This window comes from Miniopterus natalensis, chromosome 1, assembly GCF_054644295.1.
Source record: "Miniopterus natalensis isolate mMinNat1 chromosome 1, mMinNat1.hap1, whole genome shotgun sequence".
NCBI classification, from domain to species: Eukaryota; Metazoa; Chordata; class Mammalia; order Chiroptera; family Miniopteridae; genus Miniopterus; species Miniopterus natalensis.
The window spans coordinates 85037077-85061139 of record NC_142081.1 but is presented as its reverse complement, the minus strand read 5'-3'; the positions used below and the strand labels follow the sequence as shown (position 1 = coordinate 85061139).

At 34.5% G+C, this 24063-nt stretch overlaps 1 protein-coding gene and 1 pseudogene across 5 annotated transcripts in view; one reads left to right on the top strand and one right to left on the bottom strand.

Annotated features, from left to right (window-relative positions):
- Window positions 1-24063, bottom strand: part of WAC (WW domain containing adaptor with coiled-coil) — an 88880-nt gene that overhangs the window by 10479 nt on the left and 54338 nt on the right. For 4 of the 5 annotated variants that reach the window (XM_087823734.1, XM_087823729.1, XM_087823749.1 and 1 more), the window contains exons 5-10: window positions 19378-19493; window positions 18678-18790; window positions 14652-14960; window positions 3317-3562; window positions 1812-1934; window positions 749-897 (exon numbers count right to left, since the gene is read on the bottom strand). In XM_087823734.1, the coding sequence (XP_087679860.1) occupies window positions 749-897; window positions 1812-1934; window positions 3317-3562; window positions 14652-14960; window positions 18678-18790; window positions 19378-19493 (1056 nt within the window). The remainder of the gene's footprint in view (window positions 1-748; window positions 898-1811; window positions 1935-3316; window positions 3563-14651; window positions 14961-18677; window positions 18791-19377; window positions 19494-24063) is intronic. The other variant, XM_087823744.1, reaches the window with a different exon arrangement.
- LOC107536113 (small ribosomal subunit protein uS15-like) lies at window positions 4835-5268 on the top strand (annotated as a pseudogene).

Here is a 24063-nt window from a genome sequence, read left to right as displayed (position 1 = left end):
TATGATTTATCTGAACAAAGAATTCTTTGGCACAAAATTTCAAACAGCCCATTGTTTTTACAACAACTAAAAATAATTTTCCCCTACATTTACCATTAAAAGTAAAAAAAGTCACAACTTATATATACTGACTTCCAGCTCTCAGTGTTTTACTGGTGGTATGCTACAAAGCAAAGCATGAGTCTGACTGGGATGTGCTTATGAATTTGCAGGCAAGATCCAAATGATGTAGTATAAAATTTGACTGCAGCATTATAGGGTCCTGTTCATAGTCCAACAAGAACAGAACAGCGATTTTCTAACTGCCCTGAAGAGCCATCCATGTATGATTTTGCCTGAACCAACACAGGCAGTACAGTAAAATGGGTTCTGCATTCAGAAAGACTTAGGCCTCAAATAATGACTCTACCACAAAAACTAGATTTAACCAAAGGCTTAATTTTCTTATCTTTTATTTGAGGCAAATAGTTGAGTCTCGTGATGTGAAAGTTAAATAGCCCCTCTTTTATCCTGTTCTCCATGTCACAAATCCCAAAGCCAATAAAGAGAAGAGTCAGTGCAAAAAAGCAGCATAGATGCAATTCCCTCCTCCATCCTTCAATTAACTGAGAGATTCTAACCTGCATCTATTTTTACTTACATGTCATTCATTCCACTTCATTTTTCTATAATACATGATTCTAAAACATTATTAAACTTGTTTTTCCAAAATTAAGTGGCTTCTAAATTTCACTAAAAGGGGACATACCTTTGGTTGTGATGAAACAGGGGGAGTACTAATCAAAGGTTTGATAGGGACTGTGTTAGTTTGAGGTGTGCTTATTCTTGGAGACACATAGGATCTTGGGGATGATGCATCAGATGTTAAAGACATTGGAGACTGATTAGATGGCTGGGCTGCAAAAGAATGAAGCAGTTAAGTTCAAATAAGTCAAAAACATCTGTAATATATGGAGATCTTTGCACCTCTCTATATGCCCCCTACCCCCTCCCTCCAAAAAAACTTATCTGAAAAAGACAGAATGTGATATACTCACTGGGGCCACACTGACAAAATGAGCTGTGTTATACATAGGCACACACTCAATGTGGTTCTATGTTAAGGCTAGAGCAGGAACGTAAGCCTGGACCTATTCTCACATGGAAGGCATCCTCATCACCCTTACTACTTCTTCTATATTTAGGCCCAGTTTCCCTCTTAGTCTCCTGCCTCATGAGGCTAACTAGAGGCTTGTCAAAGTCTTTCCGCTATTATACTTCAATTTTAGACCAGTTATTCCTGCTCAATTTACCAGCTTTTTGAACTGGGGCCAGAGGAGAAATCAAAGTGACCCTTTCATTTCTCTTTTGTTCCTGTATGTATCTCTTTCCATTGAATAACTTCATGAAGAAGAGAGGTAGCTATTTCAAGGGAGGACTTGAGCATTTCTATATCTGTTTTCTAATCAAAAACCATCCAACATCAACCTGAACCAAACTTCAACTCTTAAGATATACTCAATATTTTACAAAGATTGAGGGCATATCATAATTTACTTTCAGCTTTGGAGTAAAATATCTTATCAGCAACATAAATTCAGCATGAAATATATACTATATTACAGATTTGATAGCAATACTGTAAGATGTCAAAGCGTGCTTCATCTGAAAGAAAGTGTAAATTAAAATACTACTGTCAAATACAGTGATGGGAAAAAAAAATCAAGCATAAAATAAAACCATTATTGTAGCAAATAAGCTCAAAGTCTAAAAATATTTGCTAAAATCCCAAGTCAAGATACAATGCTAAAGATATATAAGAATATGAATACCTTGTGTAGAGAGCTGAGCAGCTTGAGAAATCAGAGAAGTTATGTTGAAAGCTGATGGTCCAGCAGTAAGAAACTTATGAATTATAGACTGCAATGATGCTTGTGTCACAGCTGCTGTAAGAACTAAAAACATACTATATCTTAAATTCAAATAAAACACAGGCAAATGTGGCATTAGTAACAACTTGAAAATTCAAAAGGATAGGAGTAATATAATGGGTCTAGAGATATGAAATGATCTCAGGCAGAGGACAAGATATTTAATGGGCCTATAATAAAGGAAAAGAATAGAGTTTCCTTTACACTAAAATTCAGGTATTCAGTTCAAGAAAACGCCTCTATGAGACTTTTAAAAAACAGTAAAATGAGTATTTGCTGGAACTTCCAATTACACCACAAATGTATCAACATATACATAAAATACTTAATACGTTACTTAGAATTAATTCGATAAATGGCAGCTATTTAATGAGATTGCTTTTTCACACAAGCTGATCACTCAAACCCTACACATCAACACCCACTCCAACCATCTTTTAAAAGTGGATATTAAAAAGCTGGGCACTTAGAAAAGTCATGTTTTCCAAAGCTTAAGAGCTTTTATTATTGACATTTTCTTATGCTATCATTTCTTCAAACTGTTTAAAAGACCCACTTTGCCTAATAAAAAGTTCACCTATCAAACAAGATAATGGCATGGTTACCTTAGAGAATAAAATCAAAATACAGGAAAGTTGAGGACAGTAAGAACAAAAGATTAATGAATTACCACCCTAAGAGAGCTCCATTTTTAAGATAAAGGAAAAACTTAACCACTTAACATTACTGTTAAATATATTATGTAAAATGTACAGAAATAGAAAACTCTGCAATGCTCTTAGGACTTAATATTTGAATCTGAATTGGTTTATGAATTAAAAGTACATATACTTTCAGACTTCTTTTAGATCACTGCCTAAAAACTTTAGCATACTGAAAAACGAAGATGGAATTAATACAATTAACTGGGAAAAAGAGAAAAATGATATGTTATACATTATCTCCCTTCTCAAAATTTTTTCAAGTACTGTAAGGAGGAATTACTTAAATGCCTAATTTTAGTAAATAGCATATTTAACATTCCAAGTAATTATATACCCATATACAGGTGTTGTTGTTTTTTTAAAATAAACTAAGAAATCAAGTATCTTTACATCAATTTTAGCAAGTGCTCCTTAGTTTGTACTTAAAAAGCCCCCCGCCATATACATTAAGCAGACAGAATAGCTTATCTCCAGTAACTACCAGGTATATGGTAAGTCTTGAAAAATAAACAGAAAATTCAATCGCTAACTCAAATACAATACCAAAGGCATTAAACTACGGTGGATATAAATTCCAAATAATGAAGTGCAAATGTGAATTCAAAATTAAACAAAGACCATTCCTAAAATGGGAATTTTACTAATTACATAATTTTACACAATGCACTTGGGTTTTTAAAAATTATTAGCATGAAAATTTACCTTCATTTATTTTGGATATGTCCACGTTAGAATTATTAAGTTGCAGTGTAGCTTGCAAAGCAGGAAGCAACTGTCTAAGAAGATTTGGATCCTGAAGTAACGGAGGTATTGGTGACTGTGGGACAGGGGAAACAGGGATTGCTGAAGCAGATGTTGGAGGTGCAGATGTGGGATTCAGTCCAGAAGACGACGATGTGGAAGGAGTTGTGCAAGAATGTGATACAGATTTGTCTCCTGATGTAGATTCTAAATAAACAGGAGATAATAAGGCTGATAAAAATTACTTGAATAGAGGAACTGGAACCAGCTTCCATGTGCCAGGAGCCCAACCCAAATAATGTCATTTAATCTTTACAAGTTAGCATACAGAAAAGACTCAGTAAATATGACTGACTAAAGTGATGAGGTAGGCATTTTTATGTTCCAGTTTCATCGGTGAGAAAACTGAAAGATTACATAATTTGCTGAAGTCACAAAACCTGGTAAAGCAGTGATTCACCCATACCCATGTCTGATTCTAAAAGTACCACTCAGTTTATGCGTCTCAGACACATTTATGTATTAACTACACATTCAAGTAAGCTTCTATTAGGATAAAGGGACAATACAATTCTTCAGGACTTAGTGTTACAACTCTGATAAAATAACTTAAGGTGAAATATTTATGACCACAATAACAACCTACCTAAATATAGCAATGGCCTTAATACAAAACAGGATAGGCATCATGGTGAGTAACCCCAGAATGGGCTAAGGATATGATAAAGAGCAAAACTAGCGGCCTGCCTTGGCAGATAAAAAAAACTTACATTTAAAACAAGTACTGGTAACCAAAATATTTTAAGGAACTCCTAATGATCAAAAAGGACAAACCACACAAAAGAAATCAAACAAAAGACATGAAATGGCATTTCAAAGAAGAAACTTGAATGGCTTTATAAAAAAACTGCAAAAGATGCTGAACTTCATTGATAATCAGGAAAATGCAAATTAAAAGCAAAAAGGTATCTTTTTACAAGATGGACAAAAATTTAAAAGCCCGACCATATCAAACGTTAGCAAGGAGTAATAGGAACACTTCACATTTCTGGTGGAGACTAGACTGATATAACACATTGGAAAATAACAATTAGGCATTATCTAGAAAAACTGGAGCTGCATACACTTGGTGATCTACTAATCCCCCATAGGTATATACCCTTAGAAAAACTCTGTGTAAACCAGAAGAAACATTCAACAATTTTTATCATAGTATTATGTTTGTTTTATTTTACTACAAAACTAGAAACAAACCAAATGTCCACCAACAGGAAAATGAACACAAACTGATATTTTCATACTATGGAATACAGTGACTTTCATGGAGGAAAAAGAGCATTAGAAACAGACCTTATTATGGGTAACAACATTAAGACTAGACTACTCAAGATGTTCATACATAGTCTCTTACAATATTGGTCTAAAGACTAAATATAGAAAATTTACACTTTTCACTGCCTGTCCACTGCCATCATTGGTCGAATGCACACCCCAGGGAAAGGCCTGTCCCAGTCAGCTCCACCCTACTGATGCAGCCTTCCCACCTGGCTGAAGTTAATGTCTGACACCGTGAAGGAGCAGATCTACAAACTGGCCAAGGGCCTGACTCCCTCACAAATCGGTGTGATCCTGATTCACACGACAGTGCACAAAGTACGCTTTGTGACAGGCAATAAGATCCTGAAAATTCTTAAGTCCAAAGGACTTGCTCCTGATCTTCCTGAGGAGCTCTACCATTTAATTAAGAAAGCTGTTGCTGTTGAAAAACATTTTGAGAGGGAACAGAAAGGACAAGGGTGCTAAATTCCATCTGATTGAGTGGCATACACCATTTGGCTCAATATTGTAAGATCAAACGAGTCCTCCCCCCAAACAGAAATGAGTCATTCACAGCCCCTGCCCTGGTTGCATAAAATGTGTATGTACTCAAACAGTAAAACCACTGTTTAGGGGGAAAAAACTGCTAAAGCATCTTTAATTTCCATATATACACATTTCTTGAAGATTTAAGTTCATATGTATATTATATAACTGATTTAAGACTATTACTGTAATGGTCGAAAGAATTAGGGGCAATAGCTCTCTCTAAAATACGAACCTCAGGATGTATTGATCAATTATGATCAAGTGAGAAGGCCTAAGATATTTTAATATTTGAAGGGAAACATTTTAAAGGAGGGTGTATAAGTCTGGCAGACTGCCTATGATGTTAAGCTTTGCTATTCTGGATACATACAGGGATGGGCAAAAGTAGGTTTATGGTTGTTGGTGTGGAAAAGCATATGACAATAGATAATAATAATAAACTCTTTGCATACTCACAACTATAAACCTACTTTTGCCCATGCCTGGAGACAAGTGTAAAGAAATTTGATTTTGAAAACCAGCTGTCAGTTATTACATTTTATGAGGCAATTATAGACCATGGTAACAGTTTTCTCTAACTGTATATTAGGAAATACACAACTTAGAGGCATCTTGATTAATATTGAGAGCAAAACAAGTTCTATATTTTTACTTCCTATATGAACTTCCTTTACTTCCTGCACGAATTAGTAACCACACCCCTCTGAAATGATCCTTACTCTCTTTTTATTATTTCTACTGTGATTTTATTTTGCTTTTAATGACAGGAGTTGGAGAAGAAGGTGTGAATTGTTTTCAAATTTGTTTTGGTATTGCTAAGTCTACACATGCTTGAAAATTCTTCAGTGTTGTCCTTCAATCCAAGAACACAGAAAACTAATACGTATTATACCATAAAAAAATAAAGTAAAACTAAGAACCCTTAACTTCTAGTTTTAATGTTTATTTACTCCGACGATACTTTTTACAGTTTTATGAGAAAACATTATTGATAAATAGTATGGAAACCAGTTGAAGCAAGTGACATGCCTAAAGGCAAGAATTTCTCTTCTAAAAAAGTTTTCTTTTAAATACCAGTTTTCAACAGAATTCTTATCAAAATCACCTGCGAAGTTAAGGGAAAACGCAGATACCAGGGCTTTACCCCAGGTCTAATGAACCTGGTAAGGCCCAAGCACATATTGAACTTGTCAAAGTTCTATGGATGATTCTGGCATCCCTTGCTGGTTATGAAAAACATAGATTAGAGTGCCCTAACACAGATCTATTATATTATCCAGCATCTTCTACTACATGGTTTTTCCATCTCCTCCTTCTATTAGAACATAAACTCCCGCGGGAGCGAAATTTTGTTGTATTTATCTCTATAGCCCTGGTACAAAATGGGGCTTGGCACCAAGATAACATCAACATGTATTTGTTGACTGGATGCCTAAATTTGTAATAATGATTGGTCTAGGTGCGCAAATATGTGCTCTCTCTAGGTTTTAAACTTATGATAATGGGGGAGAAAGCCTATGGTTGCCATAAATAATTGACAAAGCAGACAACAGCTCACTTTATGCTATTTTCATAAAGCTGAGTTAACACTGTATAGTCTTAAACAAATTTAACTTAGACTTATTTAAAATAATCTTATAAAATATATAACCACGTTTTTTATACAAAAACTCAACGAAACTACTGTTCACAACAAGTAAACAGTCACTGAGTTCGTTTTTTCTACCGATTTAATTTTTATCAACATTTTTGCCTGAACCCCCTTTTTAAAAAAAATTTTTTTTTTTTTTAATTGATTTTAGAGCAAGAGGAAGGGAGAGGGGGAGAAAGATAGAAACATCAATGATGAGAAAGGGTTCATTGACTGGCTGCCTCCTGCACATCTCCTGATGGGGATTGGGCCTGCAACCTGGGCATGTGCCATGACCGGGCATTGAACTGCAATCTCCTGGTTCAGGGGTTGATGGCTCAACCACTGAGCCATGCCAGTTGGGCATAACCTATAACTATTAAGGTTTAAAGTAATATCATTTACCTTTTTAAATTATAGCACCCTTTCAAATTACCCAAGAAAACATAAAGTCAAATTCATTTCTGACCTACATTTCTCTGTTATGCCAAGTTACTCCTTGTGATCTACAATAAGATCTAAAAAGACACTGCACAGTAGTAAAAGGTACTAATTACATTTCTAACCATTAATTTCCTACAGTGTTCTGACAGTTGCTCTAATACTGAACAGGATGTGTGAACAAAGCTCAAAACTAGTAGTACAACAAGGTACGTGCCTGTTCTATTTTCTAGTAATGGTGTTACCCAGAAGAGTACAACATGGAGAAGTTATAAAAGAAAAAGTGTACTAGTGGAAAAAACGTAGGATAGCTAGGTTACAACACCTGGCATATAATCTGTGACCTTCATTTCAATTTTTTTAATTTTAAAATTCATAAATATTTTTGCATGGCCAGGCATGGTTCAGCAGTTGAGCGTTGACCTAGGATCCAAGAGATTGCTGTTCAATTCCTGGTCAGGGCACATGCCCAGGTTTTCGGCTCGATCCCCAGCAGGGGGCATGCAGGAGGCAGCTGATCAATAACTCTTTCATCACTGATGTTTCCTTCTCTATCCCTCTCCCCTTCCTCTCTCTGAAATCAATAGATATATTTAAAAAATAAAATTCATATCTTTAATCACATATTCATCCAGAACATTTTCTATGCATTTACAAATGTACGTAAGTGTTGATGTTATAAAGATATATTTTTTCAACTTGATTTTTTTATTCAACTGAGAAAATCTTTATGCTAATACAAAGGATGAGCACATTATAAAACTTTTAACAGATTTTGCTATACCAAAGTGACCTCTGCAATAACTTACACATCAATTGTGTTTCTCCACATTCGACTGCCCCTAATCTTGAAGTGAGAAATCTTATTTTAATGTTTTTCATTTTAATCTTAATTTCCAATATGCACTGATAATTGTGCTCTTGAAATTTTTCATGCTGGTAAAATATATGTAACATACAATTTACCATTATAATCATAATTTCTAGGTTTACATTAAGTGGAATTAAGTACATTCACACTGTTGTGCAACCATCACCATTATCCATCTCCAGAACTTTTTCATCTGTCCAAATAGACACTTTCTATCCAATTAAACAATAGTTCCCCATCTCCCCAGCCCCTAGTAACCACTGTTTTACCTTCTATCTCTCTGAATTTGCCCATTCTAGGTACCTCATATAATTAAAATCAAACAGTATTTGTCCGTTCTGTGTCAGGCTTATTTCACTTAGCACAAAGTTTTCAAGGTTCACCTTTTTAAGACTGAATAATATCACAATTGCACGTATAATAATTTGGTTATCCCTGTATCCTGTTGATGGACCCTTGGATTGTTTCCACTTTTTGGCTATTGTGAATATTGCTGCTATGAACATAGTGTATACATACCTGTTTGATTCCCTGGCTTTCAGTTCTTTTGGTTATGTACCTAGGCGTGGAATTGCTGGATCCTATGACAAAATTCTATGTTTCACTTTTTGATGAACTGCCAAACTGTATTTCACAGCAGCTGTTGTCATTTTACATTTCAACTAGCAACACAAAAGGGTTCCAATTTCTCCACATCCTCAAAAACACTTGTTATTTTCCATTGCTGTTTCTACAATAGCCATCCTAATGGGTGTGAAGTGGTATTTCATTGTGGTCTTAATTTGCTTTCCCTGATGACTAATGATGTTGAGGACCCGTTCATGTGCTTATTGGTTATTAGAGTATTTTCTTCGGAGAAATATCTGTTCAAGTCTTTTGCCCATTTTTTAACTGGGCTGTTTCATTTTGCTATTGAGTTATACGGCTTTATATATTCTGGATATTAATCCTTTATCAGGCATGTCATTTACAAGTATTTCCTCCCATTCTGTAGGTCGTCTTTTCATGGGAAAAAAGTTTTAAATTTTGATGAAGTCTAATTGATTTTCTTTTGTTGCCTGTGCTTTTGGTGTCATATCTAACTAGCAACGTCATGAAGATTTTCCCATTTTCTCCTAAAACAGGGCTAGGGAACTCTTTTTCTGTCAAGGGCCATTTGGATATTTATAACATCATTTCGCAGACAATACAAAATTATCAACTTAAAAATTAGCTATGAAAAAAGCTCCTAGGTTTATTGAACTTTAAGTCCGGTTACCTTGGCAGGGCCAGGCCAAATGATTTCTTGGCCCTATCCAGCCTGCGGGCCAGACGGTCCACACCTCTATTCTAAAAGTTTTATAGGTTTAGCTCCTAAATTCAGGTCTTGGATCCATTTTGAGTTAATTTTTTAATTGTAAGGCAAAGTTGGCAATTTTTATTTTTTAATCCTCATACAAGGGTATTTTCCCATTGGTTTTTAGAGAGAACAGAAGGGAGGGAGGAGGAGAGAAACATCGATGTGAGAGAGATACATTGACTGGCTGCCTCCAGCATTCACCCAGCCTGGGATGGGGATCCCAGGTACGTGCCCTTGACTGGGAATTGAACCTGCAACCCTCTGATGTGTAGGCCAATGCTCTAACTACTGAGCAACACCACCAGCCAGGGCAAGGCTGGTGATTTTAAATTCCTTTTTTATAAGTGCCTGCTCATATCCTTTGCTCATTTTTCTATTGGATATCTTTTTCATATTGCTTTAATATTTAATTGTATCCTCAATGTACTATTATATTGAGAATGTTTTATCCCAATTTGATATTCACCTTTCAACCTTTATTGCATCTCTGTCATAGAGAAGTTTTAAATGTCCTATGTGGTCAAATCTCAGCTTTTTCTTTTAAGGCAATGCTTCTTAGGGTCTTGATTTATTTTTAGTTTTTTAAATATATCTTTATTGATTTCAGAGAAAGGAGAGGAGAGGAAGAGAGAGAGAGAGAAAAATCAATGATGAGAGAGTCATCATTGCTCAGCTGCCTCATGCACGCCCCCAACTGGGGATCAAGCCTGCAACCAGGGCAGGTGCCCTGACCAGGAATCGAACAGTGATCTCCTGAATCCTAGGTCAATGCTCAATCATTGAGCACTCCCAGCCAGGCCTGGGTTTTGATTTAAAAGACCTTCCATAACCCTCAAGTTATAAAACATAATTCTGAAGTTATTGACTGAAGCAGACTAAATTACCCCACTTCAGTTATTCAACAATATTCGAGTAACTTTATGGCCAATCTTTCTAATTTTTCATTAGTACTTAATAATCCCAAAAATTATTTTGAAGAAACAGAAGGCTAAATGTCACTGGCTACAGACGGTTAACGACCTTCTCTGTTGGCTATAAAGGGCCATTGTCGACACATTGATATAAATCTTCAGGTTCATTAGAATTTCACCCAGTCTACAAATATCATCAAAACACAAAAGGATAGTTTATTCCTGTGACTAACTCATACCTCGAATTAATAAATGAATAATTGTCCCTCCCATAAGGTGGAAACTGTGGAACCAGCAAGTAACTACGTGAATATTAGACATGCTAATTTTCTGAGAGTAGCTTGAAGTTACTGCATAGGTCTGCTTCTGCAGCCGCCATGTTTACTTTTCCAAACTTATCTATGCTAATAAATTGTAAGAAACTTGTTAATTAAGGTCATTAAACTCTTCTAACTCTGGTATTTAATTGGCCGAAGCAAAGTAAAAGGATCCATGTCTCCTGCATATTTTGTCACTCCATAAATCTAGAAGGGAGGGTGGAGTTGGGGCCAGTTTATAGAACAGACAAGGGGGTGCCAACTGACAAAAATCAGTTTTAGATATTTTACAATTTGTTACTTTGTTATATGATTGTCCAATAAATTAATCTTGTGAATAGATGTTCAAATGTTACCCTAACAGATACAAATCTGAAAGGAGTTAGATCTGACTTCCTCTTTGTTTCGCCCTATCCAACACAAGAATTGCTCTGCAAAATCGTCGTTTGACACCTTTTCACACTTATGTCTATTCAAAACTTCAAGCAAAGGTAAGATTTTAATTTATCTTCGGTTCTTTTTCTCAAAAGACACACTGGCATTAAACATATCTAAATCTATTGCTGGTATCCTTTAATTAGAGACACAACACATGTAACACTCTTCTTTTTCTCCAAATACATTTTAAAAATCATGACCAATGTGTTTCCCCAACCCTGAACAAACTCATTACCATTCTTTCATTTATTTATCCATCTATGAAAATTTTTACTGACTGCCTACTATTTGCCAAGCATCATGGATAGATCAGTGGTTAAGAAAGATCCTGCCCTTTTATTATTTATTACAGCATCCTACTGTTGACATCCCTAGAAACAGCTACTCTATTAGCACTTAAGACCAAGAGACCACTTTTATTTGAACCATCAACCTCTTCATATAAATTGTCAAGGAAAATCCAAACAAGGAAATAACTACATTGGTAAGAAGAGTCAATAGGAAGCTTAATTTAAACAGTGTCTCCCACGGAGGAAAACAATATATATTTCAAATTAATGGGTGCTTCACAAATTTAGACCAAAAGCAATCTGGAAAAAATTCCAAATTCTTGTTTAATTTAAGGAAACAATATTGTCTTCAGTTCACATGCAAGGAGAAGTACCTGGAAAGATTGTACAACTTTCCCCATATAAATAGGCAATTCCAAGGTAACTGAGTTTCTTCCTGTAAGTTCAATAAATTTATTAAATTACAGGAGTTTAAGTCAATATATATTTGTTGGGTCTTTCATTATGGTTTTATGAAAAGAGCATGAATTTTGGAGAAACTGCCACTAACACCATGTGTTTAGATTGGGGCAATGTTCAGGCTCTTCATATCTATGAGGGAATATCTTCTCCCTCACGATGTTGTTTTAAGGAATAAATTAAAACGTATATAAAACACCTAGCACCAAATGTGGTATATTGTTAATTTTTAATTGTTGTTTGTAAGAAATGGTGCTTGAAGCATGGACAAAGAGGATAGAAAGTGAACAAAGTACAAATGTAGTAAAACATAACACCTAATCCTAAATAGGATATAGTCTAATTGAAGAAACTAAAATTATAATGTGATAAATGCTATAATAAACAAAAGTACAAAGTATTGGGAAACAAAGATTGGGAGAAGTTAACTAATGCTTAGAACCAAATGATATCAGAGCTGGCTCTTAAACAAAGGGTACTGAGTTCAACAGAATAGGAATAAAAGAAATATGTCTTTCTTCTCAGCAAAGGCTCCAAACATGAAAGAACATAACATGCCCTAAGAAATGTACAAATTTGCAACAGATGAATTATAGGAAATGTAAGAGTGGAATGTTAGAGGTCAAGCTAGTAAGACAGACTGCAACTAGACAGACAAGTACTTGCTTTAATCTCACTATAAAGTATGAACTTTACCCTGTGGATAATGGAAAACCATCACAAACTTTAAAACAAGGAAGTGATACAATCCAAACTAAATTTTACAATGATGCCACCATAAGTGGACAAATTAGGTAAAAGGAAGCAGAGCAGTAATCAGATTAGTTCAGGAGTGATGACCTGAGTTTCAATACTGGCAGTTGCATAAACAAGATAAAGAATATATGCAATAAGATATAGGAGGAAGAATCCAAGATTTGTCCATGGTTGGGTAGGTAGAGGGAGGTGGGCTGGAAATGTTGAAGAACAAGTAAAGTTTGGGGGGGAATAGTGTTGTCACAGAGAACCTAAGAATAAATTGTGGGAAAAGGGAGGACTTTGGGACACACTGTATTCTGAGGACATATAACATACACCAAGTGCTTATAGAAGGAAATCATACATGTGAGACAAGAATGACTGTCCAGCAAAAGAGAATACGTTGGGCAAAACAAACAAACAAACAAACAAACAAAACAGTAAAAGACTGAACACTGCTGCTATTTAAGGGGCAAGAAGATAATAGAAGTAGGAAATTTAAGAGTAGCAGTAAAAAAGGAAAAAAAAAGAAAAAAAAAAAAAGAGGAGCAGTATCCCAGATGACAGGAAAGAAAGGAATTTCAAAAAGGAGGTGAGAGCTAAAAAGTGTTAAAATGAACAAGTAAAATGAAATAGACTTTAAGAACTGAAAAACCGTAACATCCTTTATAAAGGGCACACAGTTTTCATCTCTCAAGAATTCTCTCTGTTAATTTAATTCTGTATCAGGATAAATATGATTTGTACACCTACCCCTGGCCCTCAAGTTGGGCTCTAGAAGGGGGAAAGATTAGGCATAGGGTGGGGGTCAAGGAGAGATCAGCTCAGATGTGGCTTGAGGTCCATGTGTGGCTGGATCTCATCATATCCACGCAGCATCTCCCAAACCCATAAAACACTTAAAAGTCTGTCCTTGACATTTATTAATGTTAATCAGGTAATTAGCCTGCTAACTGGCCTACCCACATTTATTTATGTATTGTCTTTTCACTTTCTTAGTTTCTTTCCTTTTCCTTTTAATCCTCACCCAAAGATATTTTTTCTAATGATTTTTAGAGAGTGGAAGGGAGAGAGGGAGGGAGGGAGGGAGGGAAATTGGAGGGGAGGGAGGGAAGTGGGAGGAGAGGGAGAGAGAGCAAAAGAGAAACATCGATTGGTTGCCTGCCTTCCGCACCCACCCCAATCTAGCCAGGATCAAAACCTGCAACTGAGGTATGTGCCCTTGATGGGGGACTGAACCCATGACCATTCAGTTCGAGAGCCGAAACTCTAATCACTGAGCCACAGTGGGCAGGGCCATTTCCTTAGTTTCTTAAACATAATATAAAGCATAAGTTTAGGACTGTGAGTGGCCTAGGCAAATACAAATACGCTTTGCTTCTCTTTATGTCTCACCTCCCAAGTAGTAGTTACAACTTTTTTGAACACTGTATGGTTATTAGCACTGAGTTGGATAAATAGTTTGGGCTGCAAAGTTTAACTTCTACTCTTCAGACATTAAGACTCCTTATCTTGTGGCCCATCAGTTTTCTAATTCACAAGCTGAAACCAATAACTGAACATTATATAAAAATGTCGAGTTTTAAAAATGTCTCTATTCATACTTAAATTTTAATTAATAGAAAATTGAGACAATTTCTAAACTAAACCATCATGACAATTATCACCAAAAAAACAAAAATTACACAAATATGAAGGGACAGTCATTTGGATTTGATAAGTTATTTAAACCATTACTAAGTATTATAAATTAAGTACTGGACTTTAAAGTGTAAAAGGCAAAAAACAGTTATGAGGCTTCATAATTAAAAATTTAAATAAAAAACTAAATATGGCTAACTCTAGACCTACATGTATGCAGTAACATTCTCAGATTTTAAAAATAAGAATTTATAATTAAGAGTCTTATTAAGCTAACGGAAATAATGTAATATAATCAGAAATTAAGAAACTATATATAGTTCAACGTGCAGCACATCTAGTAATAATGGCATACCTTTTCTTTCTGTTTTCTGTGCAGGGACAGAAGATGTGGGTGTAGGCAGTTTTGATAAAGTAGATGCTCCATTAGCATCAAATGATTTCTTTGGCTGGTGATCAGACTGTAGCGTAAATTGACTAGAAGGAACAGTGCTTGGGGTAGCAGTTGGATGAACCACTGGTTTGATGGGGTGCTGTACTGGCGTAGAACTACTGTGAGTCTCTGCTCTTGGCAGTCTGTAGTCTCTGTCATTGTGTCTGCTTGTTTGAGACAAAATATTCTGTGGGAGCAAACTACTGGCATCACTGGAATGCTTGTCTTCCACTTTAGTTCACAGTTGGAAAAAAGAGATGTTGGAATGACGGTGACGGAAGGGGGAAGAAAAAAGATTATGTTAGAATCCTGTCTTGAACATCAGCTAATTTAGCAACATACTTGTACTTTTAATAAAACTGCAAGCCCAGTTAGTATATGCAGTTTTACTACTAGCATATAAATATCTAAATGCTGGAAGAATTTTGGCTCAACTATAAATACTAATCTATACTCAGATTTCAAGTGGACTACAATTTTTTTGGGATTCTTTAGAATCACAGTTGTTCAAATAAAACATTAAAAATACTTAAGTAATTTTTAATATTTTAATAATTTTAAAAGTAAATATGGTCCATTCTTTTAAAACATTGACCTTTGGTTATAATAATTAAATGAACTGTCCACAATGATTAACCGGCAAAGGCAGATTAGCTTTATTAGTCTGATCTTTCTGAATGCTAAAGCAGCTAATTAGTGGGCTCTAAAGTAGTTTGTACTAGGACTTAAATGACCTCATTTTGGGATGCCTGAATTAACTGTGCATTCAGTAAGTAAATAATCAATTAATATTTTAATAATGCAAACAAATAGAAGTAGTTATAAAATCAAGTTATAGATAATGCTATCTGAAAATAGGAGTCCTACATGCACAGCTTAGTTAAAAAAAAAAAAAAATCTATTTGCTATTTTTAGTTACTTGAAGAACAGATCTTCTTCCAATTTAAATTGAAAAAAAACTATTTTAAATTCAGGAGTATTTTTGCCTCCACAAAGAGTATAAAAGAAGGAAAAATTAAACAATCATGGTAACAAAATTTGAATTCATCAAAAAATCTGTAGCCTACATTACAACAGTCCAATCAGTAACTAAAGAATTAAAACAGTACGTTTATTATGTTTCCAAGTAGAGAAACATTTTAAGATTCAAGCATATTCTATGTAATGATAATATTACCAAAGGATGCCCTCCTTGTTGAATACTGTATTGTTTTTTCCAATTCACAGTTCCTCCAAGTCTAGAGACCAAGACAGCACAAACAAGGACGTATGCTGAAACTACAAGTCAGTTTTCAACTCATCAGTGCACAACTCCTACATATTAAACCAAAACAAAAGGTACTGCCAAAAAACTTCAATCTATCAACTTGCATGTACATAAAACTTAAAGTTTTATTTTAGGGTCTTCCTGAAAAGATTACTACAATAGAAACTTCTAGGAACAGACATAATAGAAATAACACCATGCCCAATTCCCACCAAGCCTGTCACTCGATTACCTAGAACTTTTATTTCATAGACACACACACACACACACACACAAATATCCCTTTTAGTTCTGTATGATTACAACAGTCAAAATGTAAATATATTCAGATTAAAACTAAAGACAATATTTCTTCTAACACTTGTAAGCTTTGGGAAAAAAACCAAACAGCAGCAGCATTATAGGAACTGAGAAAGATACAGCTGCAACAGTTTTCTATTATTCACAATTCTATAGAACAGTTAAAGCAGTGACTTTATTTGCACATCCCCCACAACAAGGACATTTCACAAATGTTGGGAGACATTTTTGGTTGTTACAACTGAGAAGGGAGGTGTGTATTGGCATCTAGAATATAGAAGCCAGGTACGGTGCGTTAACATCCTACAACACAGGACAGCATCCCACAACAAAGAATTACCTGACTCCAAGTATCATTGGTATTACTGTTGAGAAACCCCAAGCTAAGGTTTCTCTAACAATCGAGCAAACACTCCATGATGCACATATTCAAGATGACAAAAATAATCTAGTAGCAGTAACATCAAATTAAACATTTTATCTACATAATTTTCAATGTCAAGTTTGGATAACATTATTTGCTATATTGCAAAAAAAACCCCAAAACTGCTCTAAGATCTATTTCTCCATACAACACACACACATACTCTCTCTCTCTCTCTCTCTCTCTCTCTTTCTATTGGCAGTTGGAATTACAGAGCTTTCAGTCTTACCCTACATGAAAATCAAAGTACTGGTCACATGTGAAAACTGTCAACATTTTTTGGATAGAGAAAGTTAAACATTTAAATGGCTTATTGACTATTACTACACCACACCAAGTACAGTTCATTTGACCACTTGAAAAAAAGCAACAATATGGCCAAAGGTCCTTTCTCAAACATTATTTAAAACTCAAAAAGAGTGACTATATTTCAACACAAACAAAGACCTATTGAACCATCATTTGCCACTTCTAGAACATTACCTTAGGAAGTAATCAGATAAGTGAGCAAAGACAGGAATCAAAGCACTGTTTACAATAGGAAAAAGCTAAAAACAACCTAAAATATCCATGGATAGAAGACTATTTATGAATGACGGCACATCTAAAAATAGAATACCATGCAGTCAATATACCAAACCCAGAGCTATTGATATGAAAACATACCCTTGAAATATTACTGAAAATAAAGACTAAGAACAGTAACATGTAATTCTATTTTTGGTGGAAGAGACACATGTACACATTTACATGCAGATAGAAAAAAAATTCTATGTCCCCAACTGTTTCTGGGTCATGGGATTAACACAACTTATTTGATTTTCTTAAAAATGGTTTCTTAAAAAGCAAAAAATATATTTTCACTTCCATTAATATTTCTATCAGATCTCGAATTACCCCCTTCATCACTTACTCTATCTACCCCAATGGAGGAGGAATGACTTAAATGACAGGTTATTTTGGAAAGACTAAAGCAGACATACTAGGCTCTGACCTTCTTCCTCTCTGGAAACCATGAGCCAGTAAGTGGAGAAGCCTAACCCAATAACTAAAGAAGTTTTTTGTTTTTTTTTATACCCATTTGCCACTCTTCCTCAATACCCACCCACACCTCCCCACACGATTTGTTCAAAAGGCCCACAAGCTGGGTGCTTTTGTTATTTTTGTTTTTGTTTTTTAAAAAAACCTGGAGAGGAAAGCCTTTATCTCGTTTCTAATTGTTTGCAAAAAGACACAGTTATTTAAAATATTAAGTGAAATGGGACTAGAACCCAAGTCTTCCATCTCAAAATACAATATTCCTAACTTCCTAACTTTAGTACTTTAAAGCATTTTGTTTTCTAAGAATTGAGTACAATTCCACTAATATAAAAATTTAAATGTTCCAAGAAATATATCTTAAACATTCAGTTCCACAGAACTATGCTACTGTTTCATTTCAAATTGTTTTTCCCATCAAAATATTAATGTCCTCTACTAAGACTAAACAGATCCCCTACTTTTTTGTTTTGAATTATAGGAGGAAAAATTCAAATGCTTAAAAATCTAAGAATTCCTAGAACAAACCTAAAAATTCTTCTCAAAATTTGATAAAGGGCCCATAAACTAGTACACAATTCAGGGTGGGGAAGTGGCGGGTGGGCAAGGGGAAGCTCCTGTTTTAAAAAGAAGTCAATCTACAACACAATATTTAATTTATTTTTATCAACTTAATGCCATTACAGCCATTAAGGATAGTAATGAATACATGTGTGCATTATTCCACTGTGCATACTTTCCTTTTTCAGGAAACAAAGTGGTAAAGGTTAGGGGAATAGATCCAACGTAAAGGAAACCCTATGTGTTTTTATTTATTTTAGTTTACATATATAAATGGTTATACATTTAGACTTGTAGCATAAATGAACTACAGGAAAGAATCAAACATCATTACTGTTTCAAAGAAAACAATACTTACTTCCACTGGCAAACGCACTAGTGGCTGTTGCTTGCATCACCTCTCTTCTGTAATCCCTATCTTTTGGGAAGCTATTAACTGCCATCTTGTTTGCTTCTTTCTGTCTCTGTTCTCTAAAAATAAAAAATAAACCCATAATAATTGTATTAGGTACAATGAATCTACATATAAAACTTCTGGCTAAAATGTTCAACAAAATGGTATATGCAAAATAAAAGAACTGAATATGGCCATAATATTACTTAACTGGTGTAGCAGACGGGATGAAGCAAACAAAACATTAATGTTTCTCACTGGTGGCAATATTTATTATACCAATTATTTATATGCCATTAATCCTACAACCAAAGCTCTGCAGTATTAATTCTATATATATGAAGGAAACATATTTTCCTACAAGAACTATAAAGGTTTCTATTACAAGTTATAAGAAAGATGAGTAAATGTAGACTAATATAAATTTTTAAATTAATTATACCAACTGTTCACAAGGCCCTTGTGGACAGTTGATTAGTGTCTGTTCTAGTTTTTTTAAGGTAAAAAGAAATTACGGCAAACACAGATGATGAGCCAGTCACTGCAATTAAAACGAGTAAATATCACTGTAAGAAACCTAAACTTACAATGTTTAATGTTCTCATATGTTAACCTACAGAATCAAGAATGAGAAATACTGTTCAATTAGATTAAGAGCAAATACCTTTCAAGCCACTCTTTTGGTTTTTCCCATTGTGAAACTTCTGTTCGACAATTGTAGTAGTATTTTTTCCCAGAAGAGCTAATATGCTCAGACCAGTCATCTGCAGAATCATAAGGCTTAAAAATATTTTTAAAAATTAGAAAATGTTAATACTGTTTAATCACTTGATATGAAATATCAAGAATGTCAATGGCTTTCAAAGTATACATATGGAAAAAGACTATGAAGATAAAGGTGCCCTGATCTAGGTGTAATTATCAAAATACATACTTTAGGAAACCTTAGCCTATGAAAACCTTCAAAGATAACAATGGAAAACCCTATAAAATATCAAATTAAGCAGATTAATAAATATCCAATTAAACAATTAATAAATTCTAGTTTACTAGGCATAGGAAGAAAATTTCATAGCATCTTGACTTTTGAAAAGCATTACAAAAGTTCCCCATTATGATCATTTTAATTGCCGAAATCCAGTCATATTGGGGGTGAGGGGATGTTAAGAGAACTCTCTCACCTAACTGATTTGATGGCACAAGAGCACATCAGTTCTAAACTCATAAGGCACAATAGTTATCACATAAAGTGTAATAGAGAACAACCCGCTTGTATTTACTGTTATTTAGCAGAGGAGAAAAAAAAAGCAAAAGATTTTAAAATGTAAATACAAATCTAATTAAGGGCTATGAATTTATTTCACCTTCAAAACACATGAGATGGGTATTCACTAAACCTTATCTCACATAATAGTAATCAGCAGTGTCACAAATTTTTCCTGTAACTGAAACTGTTCTGTCTTTTGAAAGTTCTTAAACACAGTCTCTTGCAGGTATTTTAAAGGCACTGTAAAATTAGAATGAAATTAGAAAAATCTGAACGGCCCAGTTTTCATGGAACTGATCTCAAAAAGTAAAAGTTTAAGTGCCTGCACTGGCCATAGGAAATCTGTTAGAATCCCAAGTATACTTCAGATGAATTTAGCTATTTTTTTAAAAAAGCTTTGAGATTAAAATGCAATGTTATATTTTGGTAGCATATCCTTCTTCTGGATTCACCACAGTGTAGAGTGATATAATTTTAAAGCTTGAGAAAAGAACTTTTATGCCTGCTGACTCAGCTTTAATTTTACCAAGTAGGATAGGTCCCAGAACTAATTAGTAGTAGAAAAAGGATCAAAACACAGGTTTGCATATTCCACTATTTCCACTAAATCAACACCAATTTTGGAAATGCCGTATTAATTTTCAGGGTACTTGAAGAAATAATGCAGACTCTGCTATACTTATACTCTCAAGTTTATGTCTCAAAATAATGAAGCTACTTGGAAATCGGCCCTGTGCCTCCAAACCTCTAAAATCAGCAGAGAGTTAATGCTCAATCCTCCTAGCTTGCAGAATTCAGGCTGCAGGAATCTTGGAAGGCAAAATTCAAAAGTTCTTCACCACCCACTGCTCCCTATACCTAAATTATTACACAAACTGAGCCCTTGTATGAATATATCTGGAAAATTTTGGTTTGCTTTGCTTGGCAAGTGGTTATATTGGGATTACTAATTTGGTCTGAAGCAACAGAATGAGATTTGAGGCAGGTGAACAGAAGACACCAGAGCAGATGAGAGCGGTTCAGACCAGTGCTTTTCAGAGATGGTTTGCAAACTGTTGCTTGTCTTGGAGGAGATGATGAGTTTGCATCAGAATACTGCTTCCCTAGTCAAAAGTCTTGCTTTAAGAAAAAAATTCAATCAACTAAACTACACAGTTTATTTAATGATAATTATATCCTGGCACAACTTCAGAACAGTTAAAAGTTCAAAGACCAGAACCTTGATGAGCATGGGTCTACTATACTGCACTGATTTTGCCTATCAAATCTTAGGTTAGTAAAAGTATGTGTTCCAGGGTACAGCATTATAATCACATACCAACAACTTTAGCTTTCACCACCCCACTTCCATCCTCAAAAAAGATTAAGGTGGGGGGAGAAAAACTTTAATGGAATAATTTTTTAAAATGTTAATGTGCAACAAACAGCAGGTGTTAAATTTTGTTCTACTGTATTTTTCAGTTTCATTGAGGTATAACTGACAAATAAAATAGTAATTTGCTTAAATTACTATTTGATTTGATATACATTTACACTGTGAATGGATTCTTTCGCCCATCTCGTTAACATAATACTTACTCTTTTTGATGAAAACGTTTAAGTTCTCTCAGCAAATTTCAAATATACAATGAGCTGTTATCAATACTGTCACTATGTTATATATTAGACACTCAGGTATTAAGCTTCTCATTTAAAAAAGTCTAAAATTAAGAACTAACCAAACAAAAGGCCTGCAAACATTGCAAGTTTTCTAAATTAGGCTTGATGTAGTTGCCAACATATGCTATAAAGCAGCAGTTCTCCAAGTGTTGTTCAGGAACCCTTGAGGGACTCCCAGATCATCTCATAAATTCAAAACTATTTTCATAATAAAACTAAGATGACTGGTTTTCTCCTCATTCTATCATAAGAATACAGTGTTTTCTCAAACTGTACAGATTTGTGATTACAAAAGACCGAATGAAGACATGAAATTCTAGGTATCTTCTTCTTCTTAAAAGCCAGGCATTTAAAGAGATGTTTTAGAAATATTTTTCATAAAAATGTATTACATATGTCACTCTGGCTGGGTGGCTCATTTGGTTGGGCATCATCCATGCACCAAAAAGGTTGGTTTGATTCTTGGTAAGGGCACATGCCAGGGTTGCAGCTCGATCCCACGTAGGCGGCATGCAGGAGGCAGCCAATAGATATTTCTCTCTCATATAGATGTTTCTCTCCCCTTCTCCCTTCTTTTCTCTCCAAAAAAAAAGCCCTCGCCAGTGTGGCTCAATGGTTAGAGCATTGGCCCATGCACCAAATGGTCACAGGTTAGATCCCAGAGTGATGGGGCACATGAGAGAGGCAACTAAATCGATGCCACCCACCTCGACTCTCTCAAAAATCAATGGAAAAAATATCCGAGGGTGAGGATTAACAAAACACAAAAAAGAAAATAAAAATATTTAATACACATATATATTACATGTTAACATATAATGGGTTTATAACTGATTTTCAATGAATTAAGTATGGTTCAAATTTATCAATTTTAATTTTTAATATGGTAAATACTGCATTGAGTCCACATAAACAAAAGCTCTCAATGTCCATGAATGTTGAGAAGTCTTGAGACTAAAAGTTTAAAAATGGCTCCTCTAAAAGACTAGCACTGAACAGTTACTAAGCCACTTATCTGCTCTCCTTCAATTAAAAATGTCCTTTAGTACTCTTTTATGAATGTTGCTTTTCTCTTCTTAAAAGCACCTTCCTTTCTACTCACTTCAAAACATGTCTGACTACTACTTCTCCAAGTTAAACTATGGGGAAAAAGTCAATCCTGGAATTATTTTATGAATTGTTAATAAAGAATAGTTCATAAAATAATAACATCAAAGATGACATCCAATGTAACAAAGAATTTCATGGAGACCTAAGAGTTCTCTAATAAATTTCCTTAAAAAAAAAATTAAGTAGAATAAATATCTTTAAGCAAGATTGGTTACAGAGAATAGATCTTGAGAGCCTCAAACTTAAAAGATCCAAAATATGCAGAAGGTATGTAACTGGTAACAAGAGGAGTTGGAAGATAATGCAAAGTCCTCCAGGGTTGAATTTAAAACATTTCCCAGCAAATCAAAATTGGTGAAGGATACTCAGAAGGAAAGATTTCAATTATAATGTCTTTAAAATAGGAAATAAAAACTTTTTTGTAAATGAAGAAATCCAGAGGCCTCTTTTTATAAAAACCACAAGTACACATAACTTATCTAAAATAGTCTGCATAATACCTGTAAGTCCTATCATGATTTAGATTACAGAGGAGGAGTCATTCAACAAGCTTTTCTTAAATATTCACCATGGGCTAGGTAGGCTCTGCATTAAACACAAAATAAATGTTCATCATAGGACTTAGGAGGGAACTACATGTGAATCTTAATCTAATACTAAAAAAATAAAGTAATTTCAACTTGACTTTCAACAGTTATCCAAATGTCTATGTAGTAATCTAAATAATATTGTTATTGATTTTCAAAGACAGTTTTAAAACGTGAATACTTCAAAGAGGAAAAAAACCTTTAAAAAAAAAAAAAGCTATTCCTTACTTTAACCTAGGTTAAAGTAATGTCATCTGTTCACTTACTTTTTCATTATGAAAATATTAGATGAAAGGTGATTTTATCTTATACTCACTACTCAAAAACTTTTTTTGGAAGTGATTTTAAGCAAAGAAAGTTTTTAAGAAAACTTCAGAAATGTGAAAGCCCTCTTCTCAGGTAAGATTAAATTTAGTTTGTAACCAATGTGTTATAACCGCTGGGTACATTACAATGAAAAGGACCACTACTTATAGGTTAATTATATACCTATATTTGAAATCTACAGTAAGGGGGAATCCTGATCCTGAAAACACATAATGTTAAGGTATCACATGATCTCTGTTATATGTGGAATTTAATGAAATAAACTGATGAACAAAACAGATCCAGAGACATTGAAACATGCAACAGACTGATGTATTTCAGAAGAAAGGGGGGAGGGGATGTGTGGGAAGAGAATAATCAAAGAACTTATATGCATAGCCCATGGACAAAAAACAGTGTG